The sequence below is a fragment of the Phycodurus eques genome, chromosome 21 (genome assembly GCF_024500275.1).
Source record: "Phycodurus eques isolate BA_2022a chromosome 21, UOR_Pequ_1.1, whole genome shotgun sequence".
Lineage (NCBI taxonomy): Eukaryota > Metazoa > Chordata > Actinopteri > Syngnathiformes > Syngnathidae > Phycodurus > Phycodurus eques.
Window position 1 is genome coordinate 2304863 of NC_084545.1, and position 27270 is coordinate 2332132.

The 27270-nt window shown below is 43.0% G+C and overlaps 2 protein-coding genes across 3 annotated transcripts; one reads left to right on the plus strand and one right to left on the minus strand.

Moving 5' to 3' along the window:
* On the plus strand, positions 1 to 24437 carry LOC133396810 (E3 ubiquitin-protein ligase RNF31-like). Its single transcript, XM_061667042.1, has 34 exons — positions 1 to 34; positions 612 to 807; positions 1819 to 1965; positions 2039 to 2194; positions 2266 to 2325; positions 2393 to 2525; positions 3404 to 3556; positions 3655 to 3805; positions 4174 to 4271; positions 4830 to 4972; positions 5107 to 5331; positions 6237 to 6509; positions 8106 to 8291; positions 8358 to 8564; positions 9025 to 9198; positions 9285 to 9383; positions 9847 to 9936; positions 10010 to 10124; positions 10715 to 10827; positions 11844 to 11957; positions 12041 to 12089; positions 12616 to 12712; positions 13144 to 13309; positions 14186 to 14238; positions 15643 to 15746; positions 15966 to 16051; positions 17053 to 17175; positions 17757 to 17928; positions 18534 to 18670; positions 18900 to 18981; positions 19169 to 19228; positions 19976 to 20359; positions 22690 to 22805; positions 22916 to 24437. Exons 2-34 carry the CDS (start codon positions 634 to 636, stop codon positions 23045 to 23047), a joined length of 4572 nt encoding a protein of 1523 aa, XP_061523026.1. The 5' UTR covers positions 1 to 34; positions 612 to 633; the 3' UTR covers positions 23048 to 24437.
* Positions 19955 to 27181, minus strand: emc9 (ER membrane protein complex subunit 9). Of its 2 annotated transcripts, XM_061665773.1 has the most exons (6): positions 26636 to 27181; positions 26035 to 26111; positions 25824 to 25893; positions 25636 to 25730; positions 24499 to 24681; positions 19955 to 23043 (listed from the first exon to the last, which is right to left on the minus strand). In XM_061665773.1, the coding sequence occupies exons 1-5, from the start codon at positions 26828 to 26830 to the stop codon at positions 24501 to 24503; spliced, it is 618 nt and encodes a 205-aa protein (XP_061521757.1). In that variant the 5' UTR covers positions 26831 to 27181; the 3' UTR covers positions 19955 to 23043; positions 24499 to 24500. The 2 variants fall into 2 exon arrangements, with proteins under 2 accessions (XP_061521757.1, XP_061521756.1); XM_061665772.1 differs by lacking the exon at positions 19955 to 23043 and having other exon boundaries at positions 23124 to 24681.
* Positions 27182 to 27270: the final 89 nt, after the last annotated feature.

Here is a 27270-nt window from a genome sequence, read left to right on the forward strand (position 1 = left end):
CGTGCTGCCTTCAAGACCACTCGATCACGTCCAGGTGAGGGAAAACAAACCTCCACACTCGTCAATGTTTTTCTTCTTTTTTTATTTGTTTAAAAGGTTGTCTTTCGGGGACTCGGGAAGTTAAATGAACGTTTCAGTTAAGTTAAACATGAAGGTTTGTACGCCGTGACGCTTTTTTTGGTCGCACCAAAGTAAAGTTTGAGTACTAAATAACGTCGACGTTGTGGTTCGAACCTGTTTGGAGTCGTAAACGCTATTAAAACATGAGGATTCATTTCGACTACAATGTACTGTACTGTATGTGTGGTCGACTTGTTGTTGACAACACTGGCAGCTGTAATGTTGTTCCTCTGGTTTTGGACTTCCCCTTGACAGGAGCTCACTGTCGTCAGTGAAAGCAGTCAAGACATTTTCCGCTCAGAGACACTGACAGAGGAAACATTTACATCCAAAAAACTTCGTCTCAGTCTCACTTGAAATGTTTCCAATGTAATTGTTGATACCTGGAACATCTTCCCTCTCCTCAGCAGCAAAATGTGTAGCATACAAAGCAATAGAAAACCTGATAAAGTTTGTCCAAACGATCTCAACTGTGTCCATGTTGTTGGCAGCTAGCAGCGGCATTAAGGCCAGATGGAGGAGGCGAGGAGGCGAGGCCAGGGCCTCCTGACCTCGGGCCTGGCCGTGGACGTGAAGGCCGAGGTCCAGTCGATGGCCAAGTTCCCGCTGCCGCCGTCCCAGAAGTACCGTCACCTCAAGGTGGAGAAAATGCTGAAGGAGAACGTTTCTGGCAGCAACAAAGCTCAGGTCCACACTTGACCTTTGACCTCATATATGACAATGGGACGTCTTTGACCGCTTACCACGTTAAGTCTATCCCAGCAGCTTTTTAGAAAGACACGGGGTAAACCCTGGACTGTTTTTTTTTTAAATAGTAAAATACAACAATTACAACACAACATTAAATATGAACATTGAATGTTTGAAACGGTATGAATACATTATATCTTAAAATGAACGATTGGCGTTATACTAAACCAGGGCTCACCAACCTTTGTCAAACTGAGAACTACTTCTAGGGTACTGATTAATATGAAGGGCTACCAGTTTCATACACACTTCTGAAAAAACACAATTGCTTAAATTACCTTTTAATTATTAACAATATTCATCTCTGTGGAGACACTGATTATGTTAATGGTTTCTGACAATAGTTATCAACAATTATTTAACACAATAGAAAACAGAAAGCGAATGTGATTGCGGGGTGACCGTTCCAGGGTGTACAGTAAACGCAAGTCTGTTCACGTATTCTTCAACTGTTCGTTTTCTTCAGTCATTTGGTGAAAAACCCACCGACAGTAGTTGCTGTGTTTGTGATCTTTCTGTAAGGCCACAAGGTGGCGCCCAAGCCCTGGAAAATTGGTGTCAAAGAAGTACAGTGTTCCATCAATTACTCTTGTTTCTTCACTGTTTGCAGCAAGGCAAGGGGGTTTACTGTAGTCTGCCTTTAACGCGAGTCAGCTGGGAAGGTTCCCCAGCTCCGCGCGACCCCGAACATGATAAGCAGCGTAGAAAAAAGGAAGGATGGTTTCTTCACAAAAACATAAAATAGAGGTACAGCGAACACTCAATGTTCGCGTAGTATAAGATTGAGTGAGCCCTGCCGCGAATTGCGAAAAGTTGCGAGTAACAGACACCCCCCACTAAATAACAATTGCCTTGGGATGCCACGAGATGGCAGCAAAGCACTGCGTGAAGCGCCTCAACTCACCTCAACAAACAAAGCATTGTCATATACGACATTCTTCCTGTCAGGTGTTGGAGTCGTTAACTCATTTGATGAAGGCCTTGAACATACTGGAGAAATACGGCTGCAACCTGACCAGCCCCACCCGGCCCAAGTGCTGGCGCAGCGTCAAGTACTTTAACCCGGTCTTCAGGACTACAGTGGACGCCATCCAGGTGAGCGCCGCCACTCGTGTCCCGTCCTCGCGCAAGGAAACGAGTGGCTGACGACCGAGTCGCTGTCGCTCAGGGCGGCCGCGGCGTGCTCATCCTTTACGGCTACACCGTGCAGCAGTCGGACGGCCTCGGCTTCCCCGACGACGTCGCCGAGCCTGACCGTGAAACCGTCGCCATGGTGACACTGGAGGTCATGACGTTGCGTTCGGAGATAGACATGCTCATCAAGGTTTGACTTCTCCTAAAGGAGCATTTGGGTTGATCTGCGTGTTGGCAGCACCTTATTGAATCCATCCGCAGGGCACACATCCTCACCAGGAAATCTTCAAAGACGTCATCCCCCATTTCGTCGTTCAGGAGGTCTGCGCAATATGTTGAACTCTCACACAGCCAACGCGAAGAAATACTGATTCTTTTTTCCTCCCAGGATACGATGGCGACTGACGCCGCCGTGATCCCGCCGCGAGAAGATACGTCAGCGTGCAAGCCAGCGCCTCCGCCCCTGCTGCCCAAGCCCAGACTGCCGGCAGCCGGAGATGCTCAGAAACCGCCGTCATCGTGTGAGTTGCCGACAAACCTTTACTGAGGTCTGGGGGATGAATTCACAATTAAGAAAGAGGTCATTCACAAAAGATCAGGCAGTGGTGCCAACTTACAAATTTGGTCACTATATTTAGCTCTCGAGCGACTTCTTTTGAATTCCCACAAAAAAAAACTCAACTTTGTTACCAGAGCACTTATGTTTTATTCTCTGATATAGTGTCATTATTTGGCCTGTTCCCATTTTCAAAGAAGCACTCCGAACATGTTATTTTATTTATTTTTTTTCACACATTTTTGTTAGCTTGCGGGCTTACTTTCTTCCATATCAACGTGACCGAGATGCAGCGCACCCGATTTTCAAAATAAAACTTCTTCCGTACTCTGATCAACAAAATATTTTTTGCTCATTTTCTCTGTGTGATGTGGTGCCAAACTCTACCGATGAGCGGCCCAGTGTTTGGGGACCCCTGAATTTCATCACCACGAGTTGAATGTGGGCTCCCTCTGGTAGTACGCGAAGGAATCGCTGTTGTAGTCCAGTACACATTTCATTATTTAACTGTTTTTTTTTTCAAAAATTGATTTTGCTAAAATTTAACATCCATGTGCACTGCATTTTAATTGAATCATTAAATCCAGTTTTTGTTTCATTTTCTTATATTGAACCGCATTTTTAATGCTCAAACTATGTAATGTTACAATCCCTTACAATAATAATAATAAAAAAAGTACACTTTTTAGCAATAAAACCTGCCTTGTTTTTGATGAATACCCAGGCCTACAATGCTAGTTTATTAATGCTGGTCATGATGGTGGTACTTGGAGAGATTTTCTGAGGTACTTAGTGTAAAAAGTTTGAGAATCACTGATTTCGAGATTGTGTTTGTGTGCGCAGCGGTCCAGTGCAATCTGTGCGGAGGCCCGGCAACGATAGTGTGCCCCTCGTGCGACAGTCAATCCTTTTGTGACGCGTGTGACGACCTCTTCCACCGCCATCCCACCAGAACCAATCACAAGCGAGACCGAGGACCGAAAACGATGCCGCTGGGTATGCCGGCCTATACGTCGCAGTCATAATCACAGTCATCTGTATAATTGCTTTTTTTTTTAAATGCTTTAACATGTTTGTTTGTTTGACATGCGAAGAAATATGTTCCATCTGCGGCGTGTCTTCCGTGCACGCTCAGTGCGCCACGTGCGTGCACGCGCTGTGCCTCAAGTGCGACGACCTTTTCCACTCGCATCCCGAGCGAAAAGGTCACAGCAGGACGGTGCTCGCGCCCGCCAAGACCAACAGGTATGGCGAGCGCACTGTCAAACGACAGTCAGTGGGAGTTTTGCCCTTTCGACATTATTCAAGTGTTTTTGTTTCCCCCCCCCGAAATCAAGATGCAAAAACTGTTAAATTCCTCATGTTACATTTAACTCTGTTGTTACTGTATGCTTTTATAAAATAAAACACTGCAGTGCTATTTTTCATTAGGAAAAAAAAAACGTGACATATTTTTGGGGTATTTCTTTTTTTAATGACTGAAACAGGATTGATGGCATTTGTGTTACAAGTGTGGTTCAACATGTAGGTCAAGGTACCACCGTACTCAATAGATATCTGTTTGGCTTTGTTACAATACAAGGTACATGCCGACTGTCATTTTCTGCTTCCAGTGCGTCGACGTGGACGTGCGTTCACTGCACCACCGTCAACAAGTCGCACGACGCACTTTGCGCTACCTGCAAACGTAGCGTCACGCCCCCCAACGCAGGTGAGCGGCTTAAGGGTTAAAGCTAGTAGGGGCAAAGTGTCTGCGCATTCCGTGTTTGTGGCACGACAACCAAAATATCAAGGATACGTGTTCTGTATTGATAGCGCACGCTTTGGCGTCGAAAAAGACTTAAACCTTGTGAAAATCGGTTTAGAAATGAGCAGGTTAGCACTCATTTTGTGTGCACTGCTTTTGATGGATACAAATCTGGTTAAATGGTTTGCACTTTCCTGTATGCCTTGAAAACCACAAATTTTGATTGAGATTTTTGGTGCGGCCGCTGGATATTTGTTTTATTTTATGTATTAAATTCATTTTGTTGCATGTTCTATACAAAATATGTATTTTATAAACAAGGGTACAAAAGATAATGGAAAATTGCCATTCATTTTAAAGAGAAATGAGGGACAAAAAATAAGTTAGTTTGTTCATTATATACTTTTAAAATTAATCAGCCAATAAATCGGTAATCTTTTATTTTTTCCTGCCAAATATCGGTATGGGCATCTGCTAACAAAATCCGGACGGGATGGGCCCTAATTATGGTGTGTTAAACAGAGTGGCAGTGTAAGAGCTGCACAGTCATCAATCAAGGCAGCAGCATCCTGTGTGAGGTGTGTGAGCGCCCCCGTCTGGCCCCTCGCCCGTCCATCGCCCCGGGGCTTTCCAGCCCGGGTTCTGGTTCTGGGGCCGGAGTGCAGGTTGGTTGGTTGTTACAATCTCACGTCTGCGTCTTAAAAAAACACTCTTAAAGAGGACATATTATGGAAAATGTACGTTTTACCTGCTGCGAGCGCCTGACGGACATGTTTTCTTTTGTCGTTCTTCGTCTCAGTGGACGTGTCAGGTCTGCACCTTCGTCAACACCTCGTCCACGGGGGCGTGCGAGGTGTGCGGCTCTGCGGCTAAATCGTCGGACGGACCCCCGTGTCCTCCCAAGCCCTCGGGCGACGCGAAGCCTCAAGCCGTGACGCCGCAGCCCAAGCCTCGAGTCAACTTGGCGCTGAAAAGGCAGGACCGCATGAGGGAAGACGGACTCAAGCTTATACGCCAGTTCAAAGTAGGAAACGCTCACCATTGTCTCATAAGCCTACTGTTCTCAAACTTATGGCAAACCGGGAAAATCCTGATCCTAATGCCAATTAAGATTAATAACTATATCATGTATACCCCTAAATATTTTTTTTTTTTTTCGAGAAAAACTTTGTCAGGTTACGATAACAAATTCATATTTTCTAGGGAAAAAAAGTTGTCATGTTATTCAATGGAATTCAGTACTTTCAAACTCATAAAATATGGTGTCATAACTAAGAACAAAATTCAAATCTAGTTAAAGAATGCAAAGTACCTCTTAAGAACTGTAAAATAACTTTTGACGCTATAAATGAGCATTTAAAATCACATGAGACCTAAAAGTCGAGTTTGTTTTTTTTGACGGTGTATTATAGCTGAATTAAGAAGTCAGTCTGATGAGAATTAAGTCCTATTTTTCTATTAGAATATTTTATTCATGCAGAAATGTCAGATTTATGTAATGACATGTCACAATCATATCAGTGCTTTTAATTGGTTCACAACTAAGGTGAGGAGGAGTAATTGGGTAGCAATGAACCCCGCCTATTCGCCGGTAGTGTAGTGACCTGCCGTAAAATAGCGAAAATTAGCGAGTAATTGCCACGCACAATTGCCTGTAGATGGCAGCAAATCACTTTTTTTCAGTAAATAAAGGAGTATAGGTTCCCCAATAAAATCTGCAAATATTTGAAATTGCGACTGCTGAACCGCAAATGTATCAGGGTTCACTGTTTGTTTTATTGGCGCACCGGTCCCTATATGTACATAGTTTTTTGTAAATGGTACGACATAATTTATTGCAAAAAATGTTATAGAGCCTGAAGTTTCAGCTCACGGACTCCGGTTTGAGAACCGCCGTCCTAAGCGATCTCACGCGCCCTCCGCCCGCAGGAAGCCGAGAAGCGCGGCATCAGCCCCGAGGAAGTGTACGCCGCGCTGCGCGTGTGCGACGGCAGCAGCGTGGACCCCTGCGATTGGCAGGCGTCAGAACTGCCCCACCTGCTGGACGAGATCTGCGCCATGGCGGCCTCCGTGCACGTGAGCGTCTCGGCCGGCGGCGAAGGAGTCAAGCTGTCGAGAGCCGAGGCCAAGCTGGCCTGGCTGCAAACGGGGGGCGACACTGAGCGAGCCGTCAAGCAGCTCCTCCGAGACCGACAGATGAAGGTTTGAACCTCGTTTCACCCGCTAGCCTTTAAGGTGGATTTAAGGGCACAGCGGTCAACAAACATTTACCAGCTAGAAAAATACTTTCCTTGAAGTACTACCATCATGATGAACGTTGAAATACATTAGTGTAGTAGGCTTGTCAAAAAGGAGACCGGTTTTATTCCTAAAAAGTATATTTAATATTATTCTAAGCCACTGTAACATTATGCACAGATTAAACATTAACGCTGTGCTTATAAGAAACTGTACCAATTAAAATATACATTATTACACATCCAACTTAAAACATTTACTTAAATGTTGAAAAGCAAACTATTATTAAAGCAGATGCATTTTACTATAAAGTTAACTACTGTACAACTGATTTGCACTTAGACAGTAATTCTTTCGCAGACCACAAGAGAGAATCCACACGATGAGAATCACTGTAGGAGCAGGTCTCAAATAACGTTAGGGATGGCCAATGTAGCTATAAATCGTTTACGATTACGTCCAACAGGTTAACATTAAAGAAGCCTTAAAATGAACTACTTTATCAAAACACATTTGATGCTACGAACAAACATATTTTAGCTTGAATTTATAGTCATATCATGACAAATAAATCAACCATTTTAATGAGCGCCCAGCCTGCAAGAGGCAATTCATGTTTTAAATCGGTCCAACATAACAAATAAATCATTTGAAACGAGGTCACATAGATTGCCTCTGCACTCTGCACACATAATAATAATATTTTAAAAAAAGATACCGTTTTAGTTTTTTAAACATTCTTCATCTCCATGAGGGGGCAGTACATCCTGGCACGTCGGGCCTGAAAGATAAGTGCACGAGAAAAATAAAAAGAGCGTCTGTGGGAGTCGATTGCACCAAAACAGCTGCGGGCAGTTCAAGGCTAACTTGGGGAGGTTTGTGAGAAGCTGGAAATCTTTTAAGTGATCCTCACTGCACCTAACAATGGTTGTTCTGTCTCACAGTTGTCAAAGTCGTGGCTCCACGGGACAGATCATTTAATGTGGCCCACAAAAGCTTCCCAGCAGCTTTCCTCGATTTCTGTTCAAAACTAGCCATAAAAATGCTAATAACCAAAGGCAGTGGCAATTTGTAATATGAGGGTGGCGATTAATAGGTTTTCGACAGAACAGATTTGATATGGCAGCGAGTCCTCATAAAGGTGCACCATGGGAAATTATAGTTTCAATTGGTCTGAAAGTTATTTCTTCACAACAAATGGTGACATAAAGTGAAAAGCAGAAGAATGAAAGTCTTTTTCATTAGATGCCAGAGGGTGCAATTAACTGGTGTCTCCGCTTGTTTCCATTCATACAACGGAATAATAGTTTTCTTTTCGCCTAAATAGGGCCGGCCCAGTAAATTTCTGAGTAAATTGAGACAAGATCATCATCATTGCCATACGCAAAACTCTGTTCACAGCCATGTTGTTAGTGTAAGCAGTGCACATCAACAGTGACCCATTTTGAAATAAGGAAAGCCTCTGAAACTAAATTGATTAATCGGCCAATAAGTTGTGGGGGGGAAAAAAAGTTTGTGGAAAATCCCCAGATTGAGATGAATGATCATGCGTGTTGACAGATGAGGGAGCTGCACTCTCTGGGCTTCAGGGACGCGCGTCAGTGCGAGGAGGCCCTGCGACAAAGCGCCGGCGAGGTGAAGGGGGCCCTGTCTGTGCTGCAGCGCCCCCTACTAGACGCCTTCCACAAGCGCATCTGGAGCGAGCAGCCCGAGCCGCCCGTGGACCCCAATCACCCCGACAAAGAGGTGCGCTGAGAAAAGCCGTTTGAGCATTTAGACTTGTCGGCTAACGTTCTCCGCTCAATTCCGCAGCGGATGTGCCGGCGTCTGCTGGCGCTGTACGGCCTGCCCAGCTGGGGGCGCTGCGAGCTCACCCTGTCGCTGCTGCAGGAGCCGGGCGTGGCCTACTCGCTGGAGGACGTGGTGCAAGCGGTCAGGGCGTCGCACGACCGCGACTTCATCAAGCGCGTCCTCAACAACGAGTGTCCGTGCTGCCTGAGCATCTTCCCTCGTAGCAAGGTTAAGTTTTTTTTTTTTTTTTTTTTTTAAAACAAGTTTATCAGTTTGAACATTAAATATGTTGTCTTTGTAGTGTATTCAATTAAATATAGCTCAAACATGATTTGCAAATCATTGTATTCTGTTTTTATTTGTTTAACACAACATTCCAACTTCATTGGAATTGTATGTATGTGTGTGTATGTATTTGTGTGTGTGTGTGTGTGTGTATATATATATATATATATATATATATATATATATATATATATATAAAATACAATACATTCTTGCACACACAGATGCAGTGTCAAAGTTATCTAGTATTTAAATTACAATCCATGATTAGTTATAGTTCAAACTAATACCATACAATTGGGGTTACTATTTATTGCATTTTGGTCTATACTTGTGTTTTTGTTGCTGATGAAAGTAAAAAGAAAAAACAATTTTTTGACAATCCATCAATCCTCGTGCGCAGATGCAGTCCCTGACGTCGTGTCAGTGCTCGGTGTGTCTGGAGTGTTTCACGCAGCACTTCACCATCACGGTGCGCGACAAACATATCCGGGACATGGTTTGTCCCATCTGCCGCGAGCCTGACATCAATGACCCCGAGCAGCTGGATAGCTACTTCTCCATGCTGGACATCCAGGTGGGGGTCTGGGACACACACGCACATGCAGGACATGAGGGTGGTGATGATGATGATGATGGCCCCACTGGATTTACGGTTTGCAGCTGCGGGAATGTTTGGAGCCGGACGTCTATGAGCTGTTCCACCGAAAGCTGACTGACCACGCGCTAAAGAAGGATCCCAAGTTCCTGTGGTGCTGCCATGTGAGTTAACAAACGCTCTGCATGAGTGCGCGCGAGTATCGTCGCTTGACTTGGAACCAAAACAAAAACATAAGAGCCTTCATTCTCGTCAAACGACAAAGCTGAAATGAGCTTTATTGTTGGCCAGCACAGTGGTGTCATTGAAGACTCTAAACTTGTGAGTGTGAGTGGTTGGTCTCTGTGTGGCCTGATTTTGGCTGGCCAACAATCCAGTTTGGACTTTTTCACCGAGGGGTATACTCACTTTTGTTGCCAGAAAGTTAGACATTAATGGCTGATTACTTCACATTGCAGCAAAGTGTCATTTCTTCAGTGTCGTCTCATGAAATATAATAAAAATGTGAAGGGTGTTCTCACTTTTTGTTAGCTACTGTAAGTTTGGAATTCTTTCTGTGGCTGTTTTTGTGAAAGTGAAGGTCTTTCTTGACAGTAGCTGTGCTGTCCCCACAAACTTGTCATGCAGTGCGTCTCCGGCTTCATCAATGAAGGCGATCAGCTGAAGGTGACGTGTTTGTCCTGCTGCAACAGCTTCTGCGCCCAGTGCAAGAAACCAGTGAGTGATAACGCGCCTCCGGAGTGACTCGCGGACACGCTGACCGCTCCATTCTGTCCGTCTGTGTTGTAAGTGGGAGACTCAGCATCAAGATCAGTCCTGCGAGCAATTCCAGCAGTGGAAGCGGGACAACGACGTCGAGTATCAAAGACAAGGCCTGGCCGGCTACCTGAGGGACAACGGCATCAGTGAGTGGAATTATTCACCAGGGTCGGGATTCTGCTTTAACAATTCAGTCCAGTTTATTGCAAGGGGAGTTTTTTTTTTTTTTTTTTTAAATGTGGTTCAAAGTGCCCATTTGCAGTGGCTAGAAAAAGTCTACACAGCTGACAAATGCCTGGTTTGTGGTATTAAAAAAACTAGAAGATGAATTTCAACTCGTTTTTCACCATTGTTGTGAACTATAACCTGTACAATTCAATTGAATTTTGTATAACAAGAATACAAAAAAATAGGGGAAGTAAAATAAAACAGCAGAGACAATTTGGTTGCACAAATTTGCACACCCTCTTGTAACTGGGATGTGGCTGTGTTCAGAATTAACCAATCCCATTCAAAGTCATGTTAAATGGGAGTCAGCACACACCTGCCACCATTTAGCGTGCCCTGATTAACCCCAAATAACGTTCAGCTGTTCTAGTAGGCCAGGTTTAATCAGAAACCCAGAAATCAGATTTTTGTGAACAAAATTAGAGATTTAATTTTAAGGCCATAGCGTTCACATGTTCTGGTTGATCTTTCGCAATGTTGGAGACTAACCGTTGACTTGTCGTTGCAGCTTGTCCTCAGTGTCACTTCCAGTACGCGCTGACGAAAGGTGGCTGCATGCACTTCAGCTGCAGTCAGTGCAGGTACCAGTTCTGCAGCGGCTGCAACAACCCTTACTACAAGGTGGGTACACACACACACACACACACTAACGCAGACCGAGACAGCCTCTTGTACATTTCTCGGTTCCAAGTGGAGTTTTTGTAGGCTGAAATGTCAACGTTTTGTTTGGTCTATCCATCCATTTTCCATACTGCCAATCTTCACTCAGGTCGCAGGTGAGCGTCATCAGTCACTTTGAAAACTTTGCTTCCTTGCAACTTGTGGGACCTTGGAGACTCTCTACAGTCATGTGACCACTCGCGGTTACGTTGGATTGGCAAAACAGGGTCATGAGACACAAGTCTCTCTGATGAACCAAAATAAATACATGTCGTGAGTGGAATTTAGCTCAGTGAAACGGAGTAAAAGTAGCATATATTTTTTAATAAAAAATACTGAAAGTCAAAAGTGTGTTGCATTAAATCTACTCTGACAATTATAATTTATCCCAAAAGTTACTTCAGTAAATGTAATGGAGGAAATCTAGTTGATTACTACCCACCAGCGCAATGTATGTCAGTAAAACTAATTTGTGAGCAGCAATGTTTTTTTTTTTTTTCATTGTACATAACTGACAGTATGAAGTCATTTTTACTTTTGTACTTGAGCACATTTCAGAGTTTGTGCTTTGTTAAATTTGACTTCAGTTGGCTTTCCAATATTAAAAGAAAAAGGTCGTAATTTATGAGAATAAAGTTGCATTACGAGAAAAAATATATTTTTCTTTTACCAATAGTTGGACTATTACACATCAATTTCATGAGTGGGAAAAAGGTGTAATTTTTAAACAATTATGTTGCAATATTATGAAAATTATTTTCTCATTTTACAAGAAAAAAAGCCTTCTAATATTACCAGGAATACATTAGAAGATTATGAGAAGTTTTATTTTTTTGTAAGAAAGTTGCAATATTATGAGGAAAGAGTTGAATCAGTACTGTTACATTTACCAGTCTTTTTTTTGTGTTCGTATCTTCTACTTTAGTACACAGTGTAAGTTATTTTCCCACTTGTGATTCTGGTGCACTGTCGTACAGACGGGCTGCAGGACGGAGCAGTGCAGCTTCTCGGGCCTCCACGCTCATCATCCTCGCGACTGCCTCTTCTACCTGCGTGACTGGGACGCCATTAGGCTGCAGGCGCTGCTGAAAGTACGACCTCACCATTGTTTGCCGCAGCTTTCGTCTCACGTCTGATTCTTTGCTCATATATCTGATCTGCTTTCATTTGTCAGAGGGGAGGCGTGGCCTTCAACACAGAACCTTCTGATGAACTGCAGACGGGTAAGAGAGATGAAGAATTATAGTTTTTATTTTTATTATTCTTATTTTTGTTTGACAGCATCCATTCAATGGCCATATTACATTTATATGGGCCAGGGCATTGATAAATGTGGATTAAAATGTATCTTTTAAATGTGTGCGTGTAAAATACTTTTTAATTTGATGATAAAATTTTATTTTCAATCATAATACAGTAACCAATTATTAAAATATATTTAAATGTATTAAATTTCTTAATTATAGTAAAATTTCTATTTTGTTACAAATAACTGATTATTTAATCAGATAAATGAATTTAAGAAATAAATAAAATTTTCCATAAATAAATGAACCAATTATTTGATGAGAAATGATTTAAAAAAAGAAGTTTTTCAGGGAAAGAGGCCAAATGAACTCAACAAATATAATAATGAAAATAAATGCTTACCAGACTGGATTAAAGAACCGAGGGGGCCCTACGTGCCCCGCTAAACATACTCTGCCCAATGTTTGCGACGCCTCGCGTGTGCTCTCGTTTGTGATGCAGACACGTGCGGCGTGATGGAGCAGAGGGACGAAGGAGGTCAGCCCGCCGACTTGCCGTGCGGCGTCCAGTCTCGGCCGGGCCAGGCCGGACTCTGCGAGTGAGTACGAGAGTTTATCGGTTCATTGCCACGTTGACTGCGCACACTGGGATTTGCTATCGTAAATCTTGACTAGTTTTAACATTTCCATTTTATGAGCAGAGCAGGGAGGAAAAAGGGCTCTTAACACATCCCGCACCACAGGATAATCACTTAGCATCATCTTTCGACAGATCAGATTATCGGTCCTTTGCTTGATTTGATCCAAATCGGCTCAATTATCGGTATATTTGTACCTGGCTTTAGCAATTTCCTTAGAACCTTCTTGAGGGTTAGTTAACGGAGGGCACAATGAAATGAAATGGTTTCCATTTTTGTCTATGTGCTGAGATATTTTGGATATTGACCAAACTCTGACTTGCTTTTTCCCGAATTCCCACTCAACCATCAGACCGAACGTCTTGACGAAAGGCTGTTGTTGTTGTTTACAGGAAACACTACCGAGAGTACCTGGTCAGTCTGATCAATGCCCACTCGCTCGACCCCGCACCTCTCTACGACGGCTGCGAGCTGATCCGAGCCTGCGAAAGGTACCAGGTGGACGCGAAAAGGCCCGAGAACGAGGACGACGTCGCCAACCACGCCCGTCTGCTCACGGTGAAAGCGTTTCCTCTACCTTGCTATGTGTGACTTTGACAGCGTATGTTAGATATATTTTAGTAGTTATCATTTATTTGCTTAGTTTGCATTAGTAGCTTGCATTAGTCACCTAGTGAGAGGGGAGGGATAAAAATAAAAATAAATAGAGCACTAGCCAATGGCAAACTCCCGATGACAAACGATAGAGACAAGGTACCACTACTAACACACTAGGTCAAGGTTACCACTGTTATAGCAGCATTCGTACACAAGGCGTAGACGTAGTGCAGAACAGGGGCAAAGAAATAATGATTCAAAACAAGATTCCATTGAAAAAAGAATGAAAATCAAGATAAAATCGCTTCTTAAAAGGAATATAAATGAAAAGGACAAAACGCATAGACTATCAAGTTAGAAATCACAAAATAAAAAGCGAGATGATGAAAACAAGAACACGTCTGATAAAAGTGAAAGAATTGTACCTAAACAAAGGTTTACAAACGAACAGTTCTTCAAGATGAAATGTATTGCGCTACAAAGTTCAATACAACTGAATTGTACTTAGGCAGTGATTCCTTCGAATACCACTCGAGGGGAGGCCCAATCAGCTTTTGTGTGTCTTGTTTGGAGGTTTTTGGTGGCTTGGAAAATTCACCTCAGAGTCAAGAACCACACCAAAACGTTTCACTTTATTTATAATTGTCAGTGATGTCATCGTCCATCACAGATGAGTTTGATGACTCCTTCGCTGTCTGTAGGTTTCCCCACTACTTGTGTGCATGTAGTGTTGATCTGGAAAGTATTACACAGTGACTCGTTAAAGAGGAAGATGGCTCGTCTGCACTTTGTTTTTTTTTGTGTTTGTTTTTTTTTTACCTTGATGCTTTCTTACAGAAACTGATGGAGGTTCCTCTGGGCGAAAAGGTTCCCAGGAACGCGACTCACCAGCCTCACACAAGCTGATCCGAGCTTCGGCCCGGCGTACAGTATGCGGTGAACACATCCCGTCAATGTTCAGTGGTCGTAATGTTCGCCAAGAGAGAACAAAACTGTTTTTCCATCCTGTTCCGATGCACCTTTGGGCTTGACTTGAAGATCAATAAACATTGACTCTCCTAACAATTCCTTTTGTTAGCTTAATAGCAGAGTTGCCAAAGTCATTTTTGAATGTTTTCACAAAACAAGAAAAAAGAGAAACAGGATGACCGACAGTGTACACAGACATAAAGAAAAAGCACAGTTTTTAACAAGTACATTTGTAATTTAATTGACATAGTGACAGTAAGTTAAAAATGATTTGATTTTATCCAATTGTCTGGCTAACGTCAATATCTGAAACCGCTTCCAAACATCAAGTGGGGGAGTAACATACATTGAACATAGTTTCCAAAAAATTGCAAGCATAATAAAATATAAATATATTGAAATGAAAAAAATATATGTTTTATAGTTCAAGCTGTTAAAATACTCCTACCACTCACTGTAATCACATTGAAACTGATTTAACATCCACTTTTCAAACACATTTAAAAGTATTTCAGCACAAAAAGATATGTTTCATCACAAAAATCTGCAATATAGGTGGGGCTTACTGCACTGTAATTGTGTGTTCCTTATTTCTGTACTCATTTCACCGTATGCTGTTAACATTTCTTTAATTCTTCCTTGGGGTATTTTGACAAAAGCAGAAACCAAAAGCAGAGATTCTCAACACCTGGCAATGATGCAAACTCAGTCAGTTGGTCTGTAATTTATTATTGATTTATGGCAAGTAATGTATCTGGTAAGGTATGATTAACCCAAGTCTCCATCAGTTGCCATTTATACAACAGAATGATAGCTTTTTGTTTGATTAAATTCTGACCTGATTGTCATTATTTCCGTATACATACTTTTTTTGTGCCATTTTTGTTTGTTGGTGTGCCGGGACATGTAAAAATATGTGCCCTGGTTCAATAAAACTTTAGAAACACTATATTAAGATACCTGGGTGAAAAAATGTATACATTTGTCTTTTAATATTGTTGTCACCATTGTAAAATTGAATAGAAGCACAAACGTTGACAGCAATCTATGAGTGTAGGACAAAGCACACACTACATGAGTACATGTTTTTGTGTACTATTTTAACAGACTTTAGACTTGTTAATTTTTGTATGCATTATGTCAAAACCAAAATGTGAGTATTGCTTCGTGTTTTCTCGTGTGCAGTTCACAGCTTAAACATTTTTGTTTTTTTGAAGAGGTACTGCTGCATGTGCTTTTGTGATTTGTCCCCCCCTGGTGGCTAGCAAGTGTGTTTTTCTCCGTTGTCACGTGATTTCTTGGAAGACGCTGTGGAGCTCTTGAAGCGCGTTCCTGTGCTTCGTCATTGCCCAACACACACACACGAGCAGGCCACGGGGGCGCGGACGCGAAGATCCCAAAAACGGCAGCACAAGCCGCGGCCAGCGAGGTAAACGAAACTTAAACCCACTTCCGAATTCTCACCACTCACTCCATTTGTGTTTATTTTATTTATTTATTTGGACACTTTTAGACGAGTTCGACTCGAATTGTCGATTGTCGCGTTATCAAGACCAAAAGTGTTTGGCTCAAATGAGGAAGTGGCGTCTAGCGGCTCAGCTGTATTTATGTGTTGGCTTGTCATATAATTGCATTTTTTTCGCTCCAGCGTGCCTCGGACTTGCTTGCTCGGAACCCATGGCCCCTGCGACGCCGCGAAGCACCCGCAGGCTGCGCTCGTGGATCGTGGAACAGGTGGGTGTGCGCGTGCGCGTCAGCTGACAAGTGGGTGCAAGACGCGTCTGACGTGCGATAAACAAGAGGCCCGCCAAAGCAAAAAAGTGCATATCCGTGATTTCACCCATTCACGTATTTTTGTTTTACCCAACGTGTCGTCTTCGAGTTGCAGAGAAACTCATCTATACATTGATTTTGTGCTCAGCCCAAAGCATCATGGTGGCAAGGAACTGTGTTGAAGTGAGTTGAGGAGCTCTGCTTCGACAAAAGAGGTGCTTTTGCCACCATCTTGTGGTTTTGATGTGAGTTAAGGAACTTCAGTGGGATACAAATGGTCACATCAGGCGGCATCTTAGTGCCAAGGAATTGTGTTGGAGTAAGTTGAGGAGGTTCAAAGAAGAAGAATCACCTTTTATATGTAGAAATTAGTTGAGCTTCATGTAGAAAAAAAAAGTGCTTTGCTGTCATCTTGTTACATCTTGGTATCAAGGAATTATGTTGAAGTGTGTTGCAGCGCTCCATTTAGACAAAAGTAGCGCTTTGTTGCCTTCTTGTGGCATCGTGGTACCAAGGAATTGTGTTGAAATTAGTTGAAGAGCTTGGTGTGACAAAAGTAGTGCTTTGACTCCATCTTGTGACATCTGGCTGCCATGGAACTATGTTTTTGTGATTTGGTGCATTTAGACAAAAGTAGTGCTTTGCCACCTTGTGACATCGACACGTCCCTGTACATACATTCCCCGCAAACAGCGGGCGCGTTCACTATAATTTCTTCCCATCAAGTAATCATCACGCGTTGTGCAGTAACAACTCAAGACGACGATGCGAAAAAAGTAACCATCAATGAAATTGGCAACCAGTCCAGGGTGTAGCCCACTTCTGTCACTAAAAGTCAGCTGGGATATTTTCCAGCTCCCCTGCAACCTTAAATTGTCTGTAGGTGCGAGTGTGAAAATGACGGACGCATGATTACCTGCAAAAACAGGAAGGTGTCGATCAAAGGTGGTGCGTGTTGACAGGTGAGCAGCGGGAAATTTCCTGGTTTGAGATGGGAAGACGAGGCCGAAACCATGTTCCGCATCCCGTGGAAACACGCCGGGAAGCAGGACTTCCGGAAGGACGAGGACGCTGCCATCTTTAAGGTGACTTGTGCTTGTGTTAGTGTGTGTTTCTGTTTTTGTTTTTGCCTTTTCATCAAGCGTGTGTTCTCATTCCTTGAGTGACTCATCCATGCTTCATACAATTCATATTTTGTGAAGTTAGGGCGGGTTCCAACTAGAATTCCTTAACAACCTCTCACGTAATGTGAAGATAATTTTGCAACATGGAAATAATTTAACAATCTCACTCTTAACATAAAAGTAAACGATCATGCTGGGAAACGAAGTCGAAATGATTGTGTGGGGGCGAAGGGTTCTGGGGGGGACGGGGACGCGCAAGGCCCCATTCAAGCTAGGACCGCCACTGATTGTGTTGTCTTCTCCATGCAAAAGTGAGTGCACCCATGTTGCCTTGTTGCTTAATTAAAGTCACTTGCCACTTTAAAAAAAAAAAAGCAACCAAATGGCTAAGTTGGGAGCACTGACACATTTTGAAAACTAGCTCCCCTCTGTTCCTTGCCATGTTGTTTGTGTAAGCATTGCACATCAGTGGGGGGTGTGCTTTGAACTACTGAAAGTTTCCAAAAAATATAAAAATAAAGGGTCTGCTATTTGTTGTCCAGGCGTGGGCGGAGTTCAAGGGCAAGCTGAGCGAAAGCAACCCGGCCGTGTGGAAGACGCGCCTGCGCTGCGCTCTCAACAAGAGCCCCGAGTTCAGCGAGGTCGTAGACCGAGCCCAGCTGGACATCTCGGAGCCATACAAAGTGTACCGTCTGGTGCCCGTCAGCGAGCAGGGTCAGGATGCCATGTCATTTTCATCCATTACATAACTGCAAGAAAATGTGTCGTTAAATTACAGTTGCTTTTGGAAATTAAAATTTTAGTTACATTCGGGGAAAAAAAATAATAATTTCACTTCTTCCTTCTAAAGTCTACGGTTGTGATCGGCTCTCTCTTGTCATGTGCCATTCTGTCGTAGTCTCAAACATAACATATTTTTCTAAATGTGACCTTGAAGTGGTGCAATCTAATAGTTTGTTTGAGATTTTGAAAAGGTTTCAAACTTTTAATCCACTTTTTTTAGAGGAAACATCCAACGGTTCTGTTGATGCATTCATCCAAAATTAAGAAACGTAAGCCAAATGTAATTAGTTGTATTACTTTGAGAAAGTAATGGAAATAGTTACACTACTATTACATTTTCAACAGGGTCATTTGTAGTTGTAACAAACTACATTTCCAAAGAGCAAACATCTAGACAAATAGGTCTTCACACTCTCATTAACACCCATGTGAATAAAATAAAATAACTAGTTAACCACTTTATAATAGAAGTTAATACTACGACTTCTCTTTTCTTGAAATGTATTAACATGCTGACACCCTTGGTTTGCGTGAAGACGCACAGACGCTGGAGAGGAAACGAGGAGAGAAAAGAGCCAGGAAGTGGAAGAGGAGGAGCGGCGACGTGGCGGCCGGCCAAGATGTCGCTGATCCCAAGCAGATGAAGACGGAGGATGAAGTCCAAGTTCAGCTGGTGAGCCAATAAGTGGAAATACTGTATTAATTAGATTCTTGCGGCAATACACGTCACAAAGGCAAAAAAGGAGGAGAAAAGGGAGGCTTGTTCTGTCAGCTTGTTTGCATTCTTTCTTTGAAAAACAAGTGTTTTTTTTTTTTTTTTTTTTTTTTTTTTTTTTTTTTTTTATAAAGTTCGGTTTACCACACTAGCTTGTGTAAACAAATCTTTTCTGGCTGCTTCTCAGCATGCAAAAGACGTTGTGCAAAGTGCACATTTCCTGCCAGAAGCACACCCGGCCCAGACGGACGCCCCCGTGCAGGATGCCCGTGAGTTTGCGCACCATCTATGTACGACAAATAATTGTTTGTCTATCTATGTCAGCGATGTATAGTGACAGCAGAACAATGAAATGCTCTTCCACTCGATGACAGGAGACACGTTAGATGTTTGTTCCACTCACACGAGCACACAGGAAAGTTTACTGACAAGTGTTCAAGTTTGCCTTCTTTGCAGCGCTCAGCGAAATCCGACTGGACGTCCGCATTGAGGAAAGTGTCACGCCTCCTCAGGAAGGTAACAAAGATCTACTGTATCTTTCTTTATCCATTTGATTTAAAAAAAAAAAAATTAAATTCTATAAGTGAAAGAACATAAAATACAATTAAACAATGCAAATAAACTGCAAAATAAGTGTCAAAATTGCCATAGAATTTTTTTTTTTATTCAAGCTGGATAAAAGGGAAATAACTTCAACTAAAGTATAATAATAAATGGAAAAATTGTCAATTTAAAATGAAAAACAAAAAATGTAATTTATATATTTTGAAGATTATAAAAGTGAAAGAACATAACAAAATGTAGTAGTAATAATAAATTGCAACTTAATAAAATATTAAAAGTAAAATTATAAAATGTAATGAAAATTTCAAATAAATTGTAATGTTATCAAAATTGTTAATTCAATATTTAATATAAAATAATAAAATTGCATTTAATACATTATGCAATACAATAACGTGAATAGCAAAATTAAGTATCAAAATTGCAAAATAGGAAAAAAAACTAAATACAAGATACATAGTTGAAATAAATAGCAAAATACAAGTATAGAAATTGCAAATTTAGAAAAATTCCATTAAAGGATTTAAAATACAACAGTGAAGTGAAATGTAGTAAATAACGACATATCAAAATTAAATGAAATTATTTATTTTAAGTATAAAATTTAAATACATAAACAAATAATAAAAATAAAAAGCTAAATTGGAAACGTAAAAAGAAAAAATAGTGATATTAAGTGTTATGTGGTGCGCTGCGCAGACAAGGACTCGTTGCACATAGCGGTGCACTATTTGGGCCAGAAAGTGCTGACGCGTCACATCCACGGGCCCGACGTGCGGGTCCTGTACGTGCCGTCGTCCTCGCCCGTGCCACCCACGCCGGCCCCCGACGTCTGCTTCCCGCGCATCCACCTGCCGGAGCCGCCGCCCTCGCTGCCCGACGACAGGGCGGCGTTACTCTCCCTGCTGCCCTTCATGGAGAAGGGCGTGGCGCTAACGTCCACCCAGCAGGGCGTCTACGGCCGACGCTTCTGCCGGGGCCGGGTCTTCTGGACGGGGCCGCACACTTCCTCGCCCGGCCTGCGCAAGATGGAGAGGAACTCCGAGCCAGTCCTGCTCTTCAGCAAAGACACCTTCAAGCAACGTGAGTGTCAACTTATTTGGATTCTTCTGCTTCAGTATCTACTCAAACATGAGGGGGGGGGTGAAGTCACGAGCACAGCAGCGAACTTCACGATGAGCAGCAGATAGCAGACATTATCTCAAAGCCATTCCCAGTGGAGGTTTATTGTAAAACCCAACCTTAAAACACAATGATTACACGTTTTGTATTTAATTAAACAACATAACAGACAAAACTTTAGCTCAATGCTCACACACAAAGCAAAACGCCATAGACGGTCTAACGAAACTAGCATCAATGTCGCACTACTTTTAACCCTTTATACAACCCCAATTCCAATTAAGTTGGGACGTTGTGTTAAACATAAATAAAAACAGAATACAATGATTTGCAAATCGTGTTCAACCTATATTTAATTGAATACACTACAAAGACAAGATATTTAATGTTCAAACTGATAAACTTTATTGTTTTAGCAAATAATCATTAACTTTAATCAATTTTATGGCTGCAACACGTTCCAAAAAAGCTGGGACAAGGTCATGTTTACCACTGTGTTACATCACCTTTTAACAACATTCAATAAACGTTTGGGAACTGAGGACACTAATTGTTCAAGCTTTGTTGGTGGAATTCTTTCCCATTCTTGCTTGATGTACAGTTTCAGCTGTTCAACAGTCCGGGGTCTGCATTGTCGTATTTTACGCTTCGTAATGCGACACGCATTTTCAATGGGAGACAAGTCTGGACTGCAGGCAGGCCAGTCTAGTACACACACTCTTTTACTATGAAGCTGTTGTAACACGTGCAGAATGTGGTTTGGCATTGTCTTGCTGAAATGAGCAGGGGCGTCCATGAAAAAGACGTTGCTTGGATGGCAGCATATGTTTCTCCAAAACCTGTATGTACCTTTCAACATGAATGGTGCCTTCACAGAGGTGTAAGTTACCCATGCCATTGGCGCTAACACAGCCCCATACCATTACAGATGCTGGCTTTTGAACTTTGCGTCTATAACAGTCCGGATGTTCCTGAGCCTGTGTGTCGATATCCTTTACACATTGATGTCGGTTTTCGATGCAGTGCCGCCTGAGGGATCGAAGGTCACGGGCATTTCATGTTGGTTTTCAGCCTTGGCGCTTACATGCAGTGATTTCTCCAGATTCTCTGAACCTTTTGATGATATTATGGACCGTAGATGATGTAATGCCTAAATTCCTTGCAATTGTACATTGAGGAACATTGTCCTTAAACTGTTTGACTATTTTCTCACGCACTTGTTCACAAAGAGGTGAACCTCGCTCCATCTTTGCTTGTGAATGAATGAGCAATTCAGGGATGTTCCTTTTATACCAAATCATGGCACCCACCTGTTTCCAATTAGCCTGTTCACCTGTGGGATGTTGAGAATTCCTCAACTTTCTCAGTCTTTTTTGGAACGTGTTGCAACCATAAAATTCCAAGTTAATGATTATTTGCTAAAAACAAAGTTTATCAGTTTGAACATTAAATATCTTATCTTTGTGGTGTATTCAACTAAATATAGGTTGAACATGATTTGCAAATAATTTTTCTGTTGTTTAACACAACGTCCCAACTTCATTTGAATTGGGGTTGTACAACTAATATGGCAACACAAGTGGTAGCAACACATACAATACGGCAATATTCACTGGCAAGTATTATCTGTGTAAAATGATTAATACAGTTTAATGAGCTTAGAAGTGGCTATCTTCACTTATTTATGGGAACAGTATACTGCGCCCTGGTGGCCAAGGCACACGCAATATAATACCCATTTTTCTGAGCCGCTTCTCCTCACTAGGGTCGCGGGAGTGCTGGAGCCTATCCCAGCTATCATCGGGCAGGAGGCGGGGTACACCGTGAACTGGTTGCCAGCCAATCGCAGAGCACATACAAACAAACAACCATTCGCACTCACATTCATACCTATGGGCAATTTAGAGTCTTCAATTAACCTACCATGTATGTTTTTGGGATGTGGGAGAAAACCGGAGTGCTCACTAGTGTCATTTAACCTGCTAAGAAGACGATCAGAACTGCTCAGTAAGCTGCAGTAATATTAGTTGTTTTTCGAGGAGGATAAAGAATATAATACACAATAATATACCATACTCACAGGCATATATTCTGTGTTGTTTCACCATTTGTTGAAATAAACAAATTTTCCAAGTAGCTAATTTTGTTGTATTTAGTGGGAAAAGTAGCTATGGTAGTCTGAAAGTTTGCTAAATCTTGCAACAAAAGTCGGCATCAATGGCTGACTGGCAATCACATGAACGTGGGAGGATCAACTTCTCGTTTTTTCATCCCACTTTTTATTGTTTCAGAGCTGGATGACTTCCGTGTGAACGGTGGCGAGCCGCCGCAGTCCAGCCTCACTCTTTGCTTTGGAGAAGAACTGAGCGGCTCCGAAGATCCGTCCGGAAAATTCATCATTGTTCAGGTACAGGTACTTGAGCGCCTGGAGATGTCGTGGACTAGCTGTTTGTACGTCTGCCTCTAAACTCTTCAATTCATTTTTATTTTTCACTTGTTCTCCGTCCTGGTGTTCAGGTGAGGCTGCCGTGGGCCGAGCAGCAGGTCCAAAGCGCTCACTCCATCGTGGAGTCCTTCACCCTCCTGCAGTCGCCGCTGGACGAGATCACGCTCAGCCTCGCCGTGCCGACCGTGGAGCAGGCGCCCTGAGGGAAGGGCGCGGGAGGAGAGCGGCTTTTAACCCCTCAAACGACACTGACGTCACTTTTCTTTTTTAAACAAAAGAGTTTGGACACCTCAAGTTTGAACTCTGCATGACTGGCGAGCCTTGAATGGAAAAAGGTGTACACTACGTGTGTGTGTGTACACAAAACACTTCAACTGGATTTACACTGTAGCTCCAAGTGGCCAATTCCAATACATTTTGTTGACGCTCTATTTCGATGTACAGTGGATATAAAAAGTCTACACATCCTTTTAATCACAAGGTTTTTTTTTTTTTGGTATTACAAAACGAGATCAATCATTTCAAAACTTTTAACGTGACTTATAACCTGAATACAATGGGATTAAAATATTTTCAAGAGGGGAAGTAAACTATGTGGCATACTCGAACCGCTGAACTTTATTTGGGGTTCATCAGAGGCACATCAAAGGGTGGCAGGTATGTGCTGATTTCCATTTAACGGGTTTCAATGTGATCGGTTAATTCTGATGACAGCAGCATCCCAAGTTATGCGGGTGTGCACACTTGTGCCACCACATCGCAGTTATTTTTACTTCCCCTCACAAAAAAACAGTATTAGAACAGTATTAGAACAACTTTTTATGTCCACTACATTTTAAGGGACATGTTTTAAATGACTTTCTACATTTTTGGAACACATGAAATGACTGAGATGCCCAAGTTGCATGTAAATAACTCCACAAGTGTCAACACTGAAGAAAACAAGAATACATAACACAAACCATGAATTAAAATGAAGGGAATGTCCACATTATTTTACCACTTCAATGTTGTATGCATCTCTAGTGTAGTATGTTTAAGCCATATTTAATCATCTACGCTTTGACTGTAGATTTGCAGCAGCTGTTTTTTTTAATGGCATTGAGTTATATCCTACCTGTGTTCACGTTGCACTCGCGTCGGCAAATATCTGATATGCATCACATTTATTTTTATGTCCCAATTATGACACGGGGTGGGGGGGGGGGGGGGAAGAGAGAAACAATCATGTTACTAAAATCCAACTGTAAAAATTAAGGAACTATGTAGAAATTAGTTGAGGTGCTTCATTTAGACAAAAGTGGTGCTTTGCCACCATCTTTATAGGCAGTTCTAAACCTTTTTAGGGGTGGCTGTCAATTACTTGCGGATTTCCGGTGGTTCTTCATTAAACAAAACGGTCGCGCGGTAGGGTCATTTAATGGAGCCAGGATCAAGTCCAACATGGTGGAATGTGAAGTGGAGTCTCCGTGGGGTGCGTTTACATGTCCTCGAAGGACACTCACGACTGGGGAGGGGGTCCTCATGTTGCTATTGTTATTTGTTATGTTGTGTTAGTCAAACAAAAAAGACAATAAAAATCTTTCTACAGTAGACTGTTGCCGTCATCCCGCAAAACAAACAAAAAACACGACTTCACGCGCTTCTGCCCTACGTTTAGATGTTCCCATTGGCCGGCGAGGCCAGCTCGGCGATCTTGCCGTTCAGCTTCTGATTGGTCCAGTCTCTGGTGATGTCATCCAGGTGGCTGTCAAAATCCACCAAGAGCGAGTGGTCGCCCGACTCCAGCATCTGGCCGGCAATCGAGCGGGTCTCCTCCCACTGCCTCAGCATGATCCTGGGTGTGGGGGGGAGGGGGCAGGTTAAATATGATCATAATATTTTTAAGATATTGTTTTTAGAGGGGCGGCACGGTGGACTACTGGTTAGAGCGTCAGCCTCACAGTTCTGAGGACCCGGGTTCAATCCCCGGCCCCGCCTGTGTGGAGTTTGCATGTTCTCCCCGTGCCTGCGTGGGTTTTCTCCGGGCACTCCGGTTTCCTCCCACATCCCAAAAACATGCATAAATTGGAGACTCTAAATTGCCCGTAGGTGTGAATGTAAGTGCGAATGGTTGTTTGTTTGTATGTGCCCTGCGATTGGCTGGCAACCAGTTCAGGGTGTACCCCGCCTCCTGCCCGATGACAGCTGGGATAGGCTCCAGCACGCCCGCGACCCTAGTGAGGAGAAGCGGCTCAGAAAATGGATGGATGGATGTTTTTAGAGGTTTTTACAGTATACTGGCAAGTGCGTAGCTTCAGTGTAGTACCACATTGTGCCACAACATGACAAACAGCACTGAGCTCCACCACAAGAGATGCAGAGCAAGAAGAGGCTGAGACGGTCCCCAACTATAAGGTCCACTAAGAGTCATTGTTCCCACTGAACAGAGATATTATATACCTGTGCGTATTGTTGTCTGTTGTTTGCAAGTGTTGATGCTTTGTGTGTTAAGAAACGGTTGTTTCAAAGTTGATCATTACTGTAATATCTATGCTAATTTCTAGTATCATATCTATGGCGTTTCACATATGTTCGCATTAAGTCTGCTGACATTTTTTTTTTCTAAGACAAAATAATATTTAGCTGTCATTAGCCTAACAGCCTAGCTGCCTAAGCCTAAATGAATACATATTTGAATTTTTTTTTATTGGGTCTCTCGTTATTGTCAATTTTTACCTCTATCTGGTGTATCCGGAACGTGTCCCCCCACGAAAAACGCGGGGTTCACTGTAATATTACTGCCCCTTACGTGTGCTTGTCTTTGAGCGTCCATCTTGAGTCCTTGCGCTCGTACATGACAATGGGAGGGACCTGATAGTCTGGAGACATTTTGCCACCATCCAGCTGTAGAGGGCGCACGAACATCCCATCAGATTAGGACACTTCATTAGGTACACGTGCTGCCGCTTCGTCGTTCATGCCGACCGTCGTACTAACCATGAGCAGAACGGCGCCGTTGAACTGCTCGGCGATCTTATCTGCGATCTTCAGGGCTCCTTGAGTTGGGCTGCCAAAGGTCGAAAAGGTCAAAGAGACAGACTGCGGCGGTGCCTTGACTTGACTTACGATGTTAATCTTTTCTGTGACCGAGCTCGGAACTCAATTTACTCGTGGATGTTTGAGGATTGACCGTGAGGCGGAGACCCACCTGCTGTCTGACACGCAGGCATTGGCTTGATAGTATCCCACAATCCTTTGCTGTGTCTGCGAGCACCACACGTCCACCTAGAACATCCAGAATTTGTTACTCATTACCAGGGTTTGACATTAACACCCGCCAACCCAACAAATTTGTGTGAATTTCAGCAGTTGCAGGTAACAGCGCCACTCCCGCGGGTTGTATTTCGATTGAGAACATTTCTGTAACCCCCAACCCGTTGACAAATGTATTTCGATGAAAAGTAATCTCCATCACACACTCCCACCTTTGACAAATGGATTTTGACCCGGAAAAATTGGGGTAAAAGTTGTGGCTAATGAAATGCTGAGTAGCTAGTAGCTCTGGGAACCCACTTGCCACAGTGGCTGGTGAGCTGAAAAGTTCAATGCTAGCCCTGCTCATTACATCTGTGTACTTCAGTTAGACAAACACTGAATTGCCTATGTGTTCCTTGACAGTGCTGACCAGTTCAGGGTTTGGTTGTATGTCGTCCCCATAAATCACACCTCGACCAAAGTCACCTGTGATCGGCCACAAGCTAACGCGTGCCACAAATGTGGATACATGTTGTGGAAAAAGAGATTGTTACCTGTGTGAGGGCCAGCTGGGTGACGGGCGCCAGGGACAGGTGCGAGTGCAGCAGCGGCACGCAGTCGGTCACGCAGACGGCGCCCCCTGTCGGGCTGGAGGACAACAGCAGCCCGTTGACGCTGCAGCGGGGGAAAAGGCAGGCGTGCAGATACATCTTTACGTACGCCCGGCACGACAGCTCCACTTCGCCCATGACGACGCGACAGAAGAGCCTGATTTTTAAAATACAAATGCTCCTAACCCCGACAGACCGACGGCGAGGCTAACAGTAGCTTGCTAAAAGGGCCAGCCGTCCGCTACGTTAGCGATAAATGGTGATGTACAACAATCAGCATCTACGCTCATTCCAGGCACTGAATGCAGGTTTACGTCGAGTGTAATATAGATATATCTCGGGGGGGGGAATTTCGGCTGTCGCCTGGAAGTTTCAACTTGTTAACAAAATGTAACGATTCTTTTGATATATCCCCCTGAGAACGAACAAGCGAACGAGTCTATAAAGCTACTCCCATTCAACCGAGTAGCTACTGCTAATGCTAAGGGTTCGTTCGTTCTGTTACAAAGTGCAATCATTGGCCAATTTAGTGACACCGTCTTACCTGATTGGAGAAAACACTTGTCAATCATAGCTGT

Excerpts from the sequence above, each read along its gene's own strand:
- LOC133396810 (XM_061667042.1), top strand. The coding sequence starts at position 634 with ATGGAGGAGGCGAGGAGGCGAGGCCAGGGCCTCCTGACCTCGGGCCTG. Across the intron at positions 13,310-14,185 it reads ACCACGCCCGTCTGCTCACG|AAACTGATGGAGGTTCCTCT; the intron begins GTGAAAGCGTTT and ends GCTTTCTTACAG. Across the intron at positions 18,671-18,899 it reads ATGAAGTCCAAGTTCAGCTG|CATGCAAAAGACGTTGTGCA; the intron begins GTGAGCCAATAA and ends GCTGCTTCTCAG.
- emc9 (XM_061665773.1), bottom strand. The coding sequence starts at position 26,830 with ATGGGCGAAGTGGAGCTGTCGTGCCGGGCGTACGTAAAGATGTATCTG. Across the intron at positions 26,112-26,635 it reads CCCAGCTGGCCCTCACACAG|GTGGACGTGTGGTGCTCGCA; the intron begins GTAACAATCTCT and ends TGGATGTTCTAG. Across the intron at positions 24,682-25,635 it reads ACGCTCAAAGACAAGCACAC|GATCATGCTGAGGCAGTGGG; the intron begins GTAAGGGGCAGT and ends CCCCACACCCAG.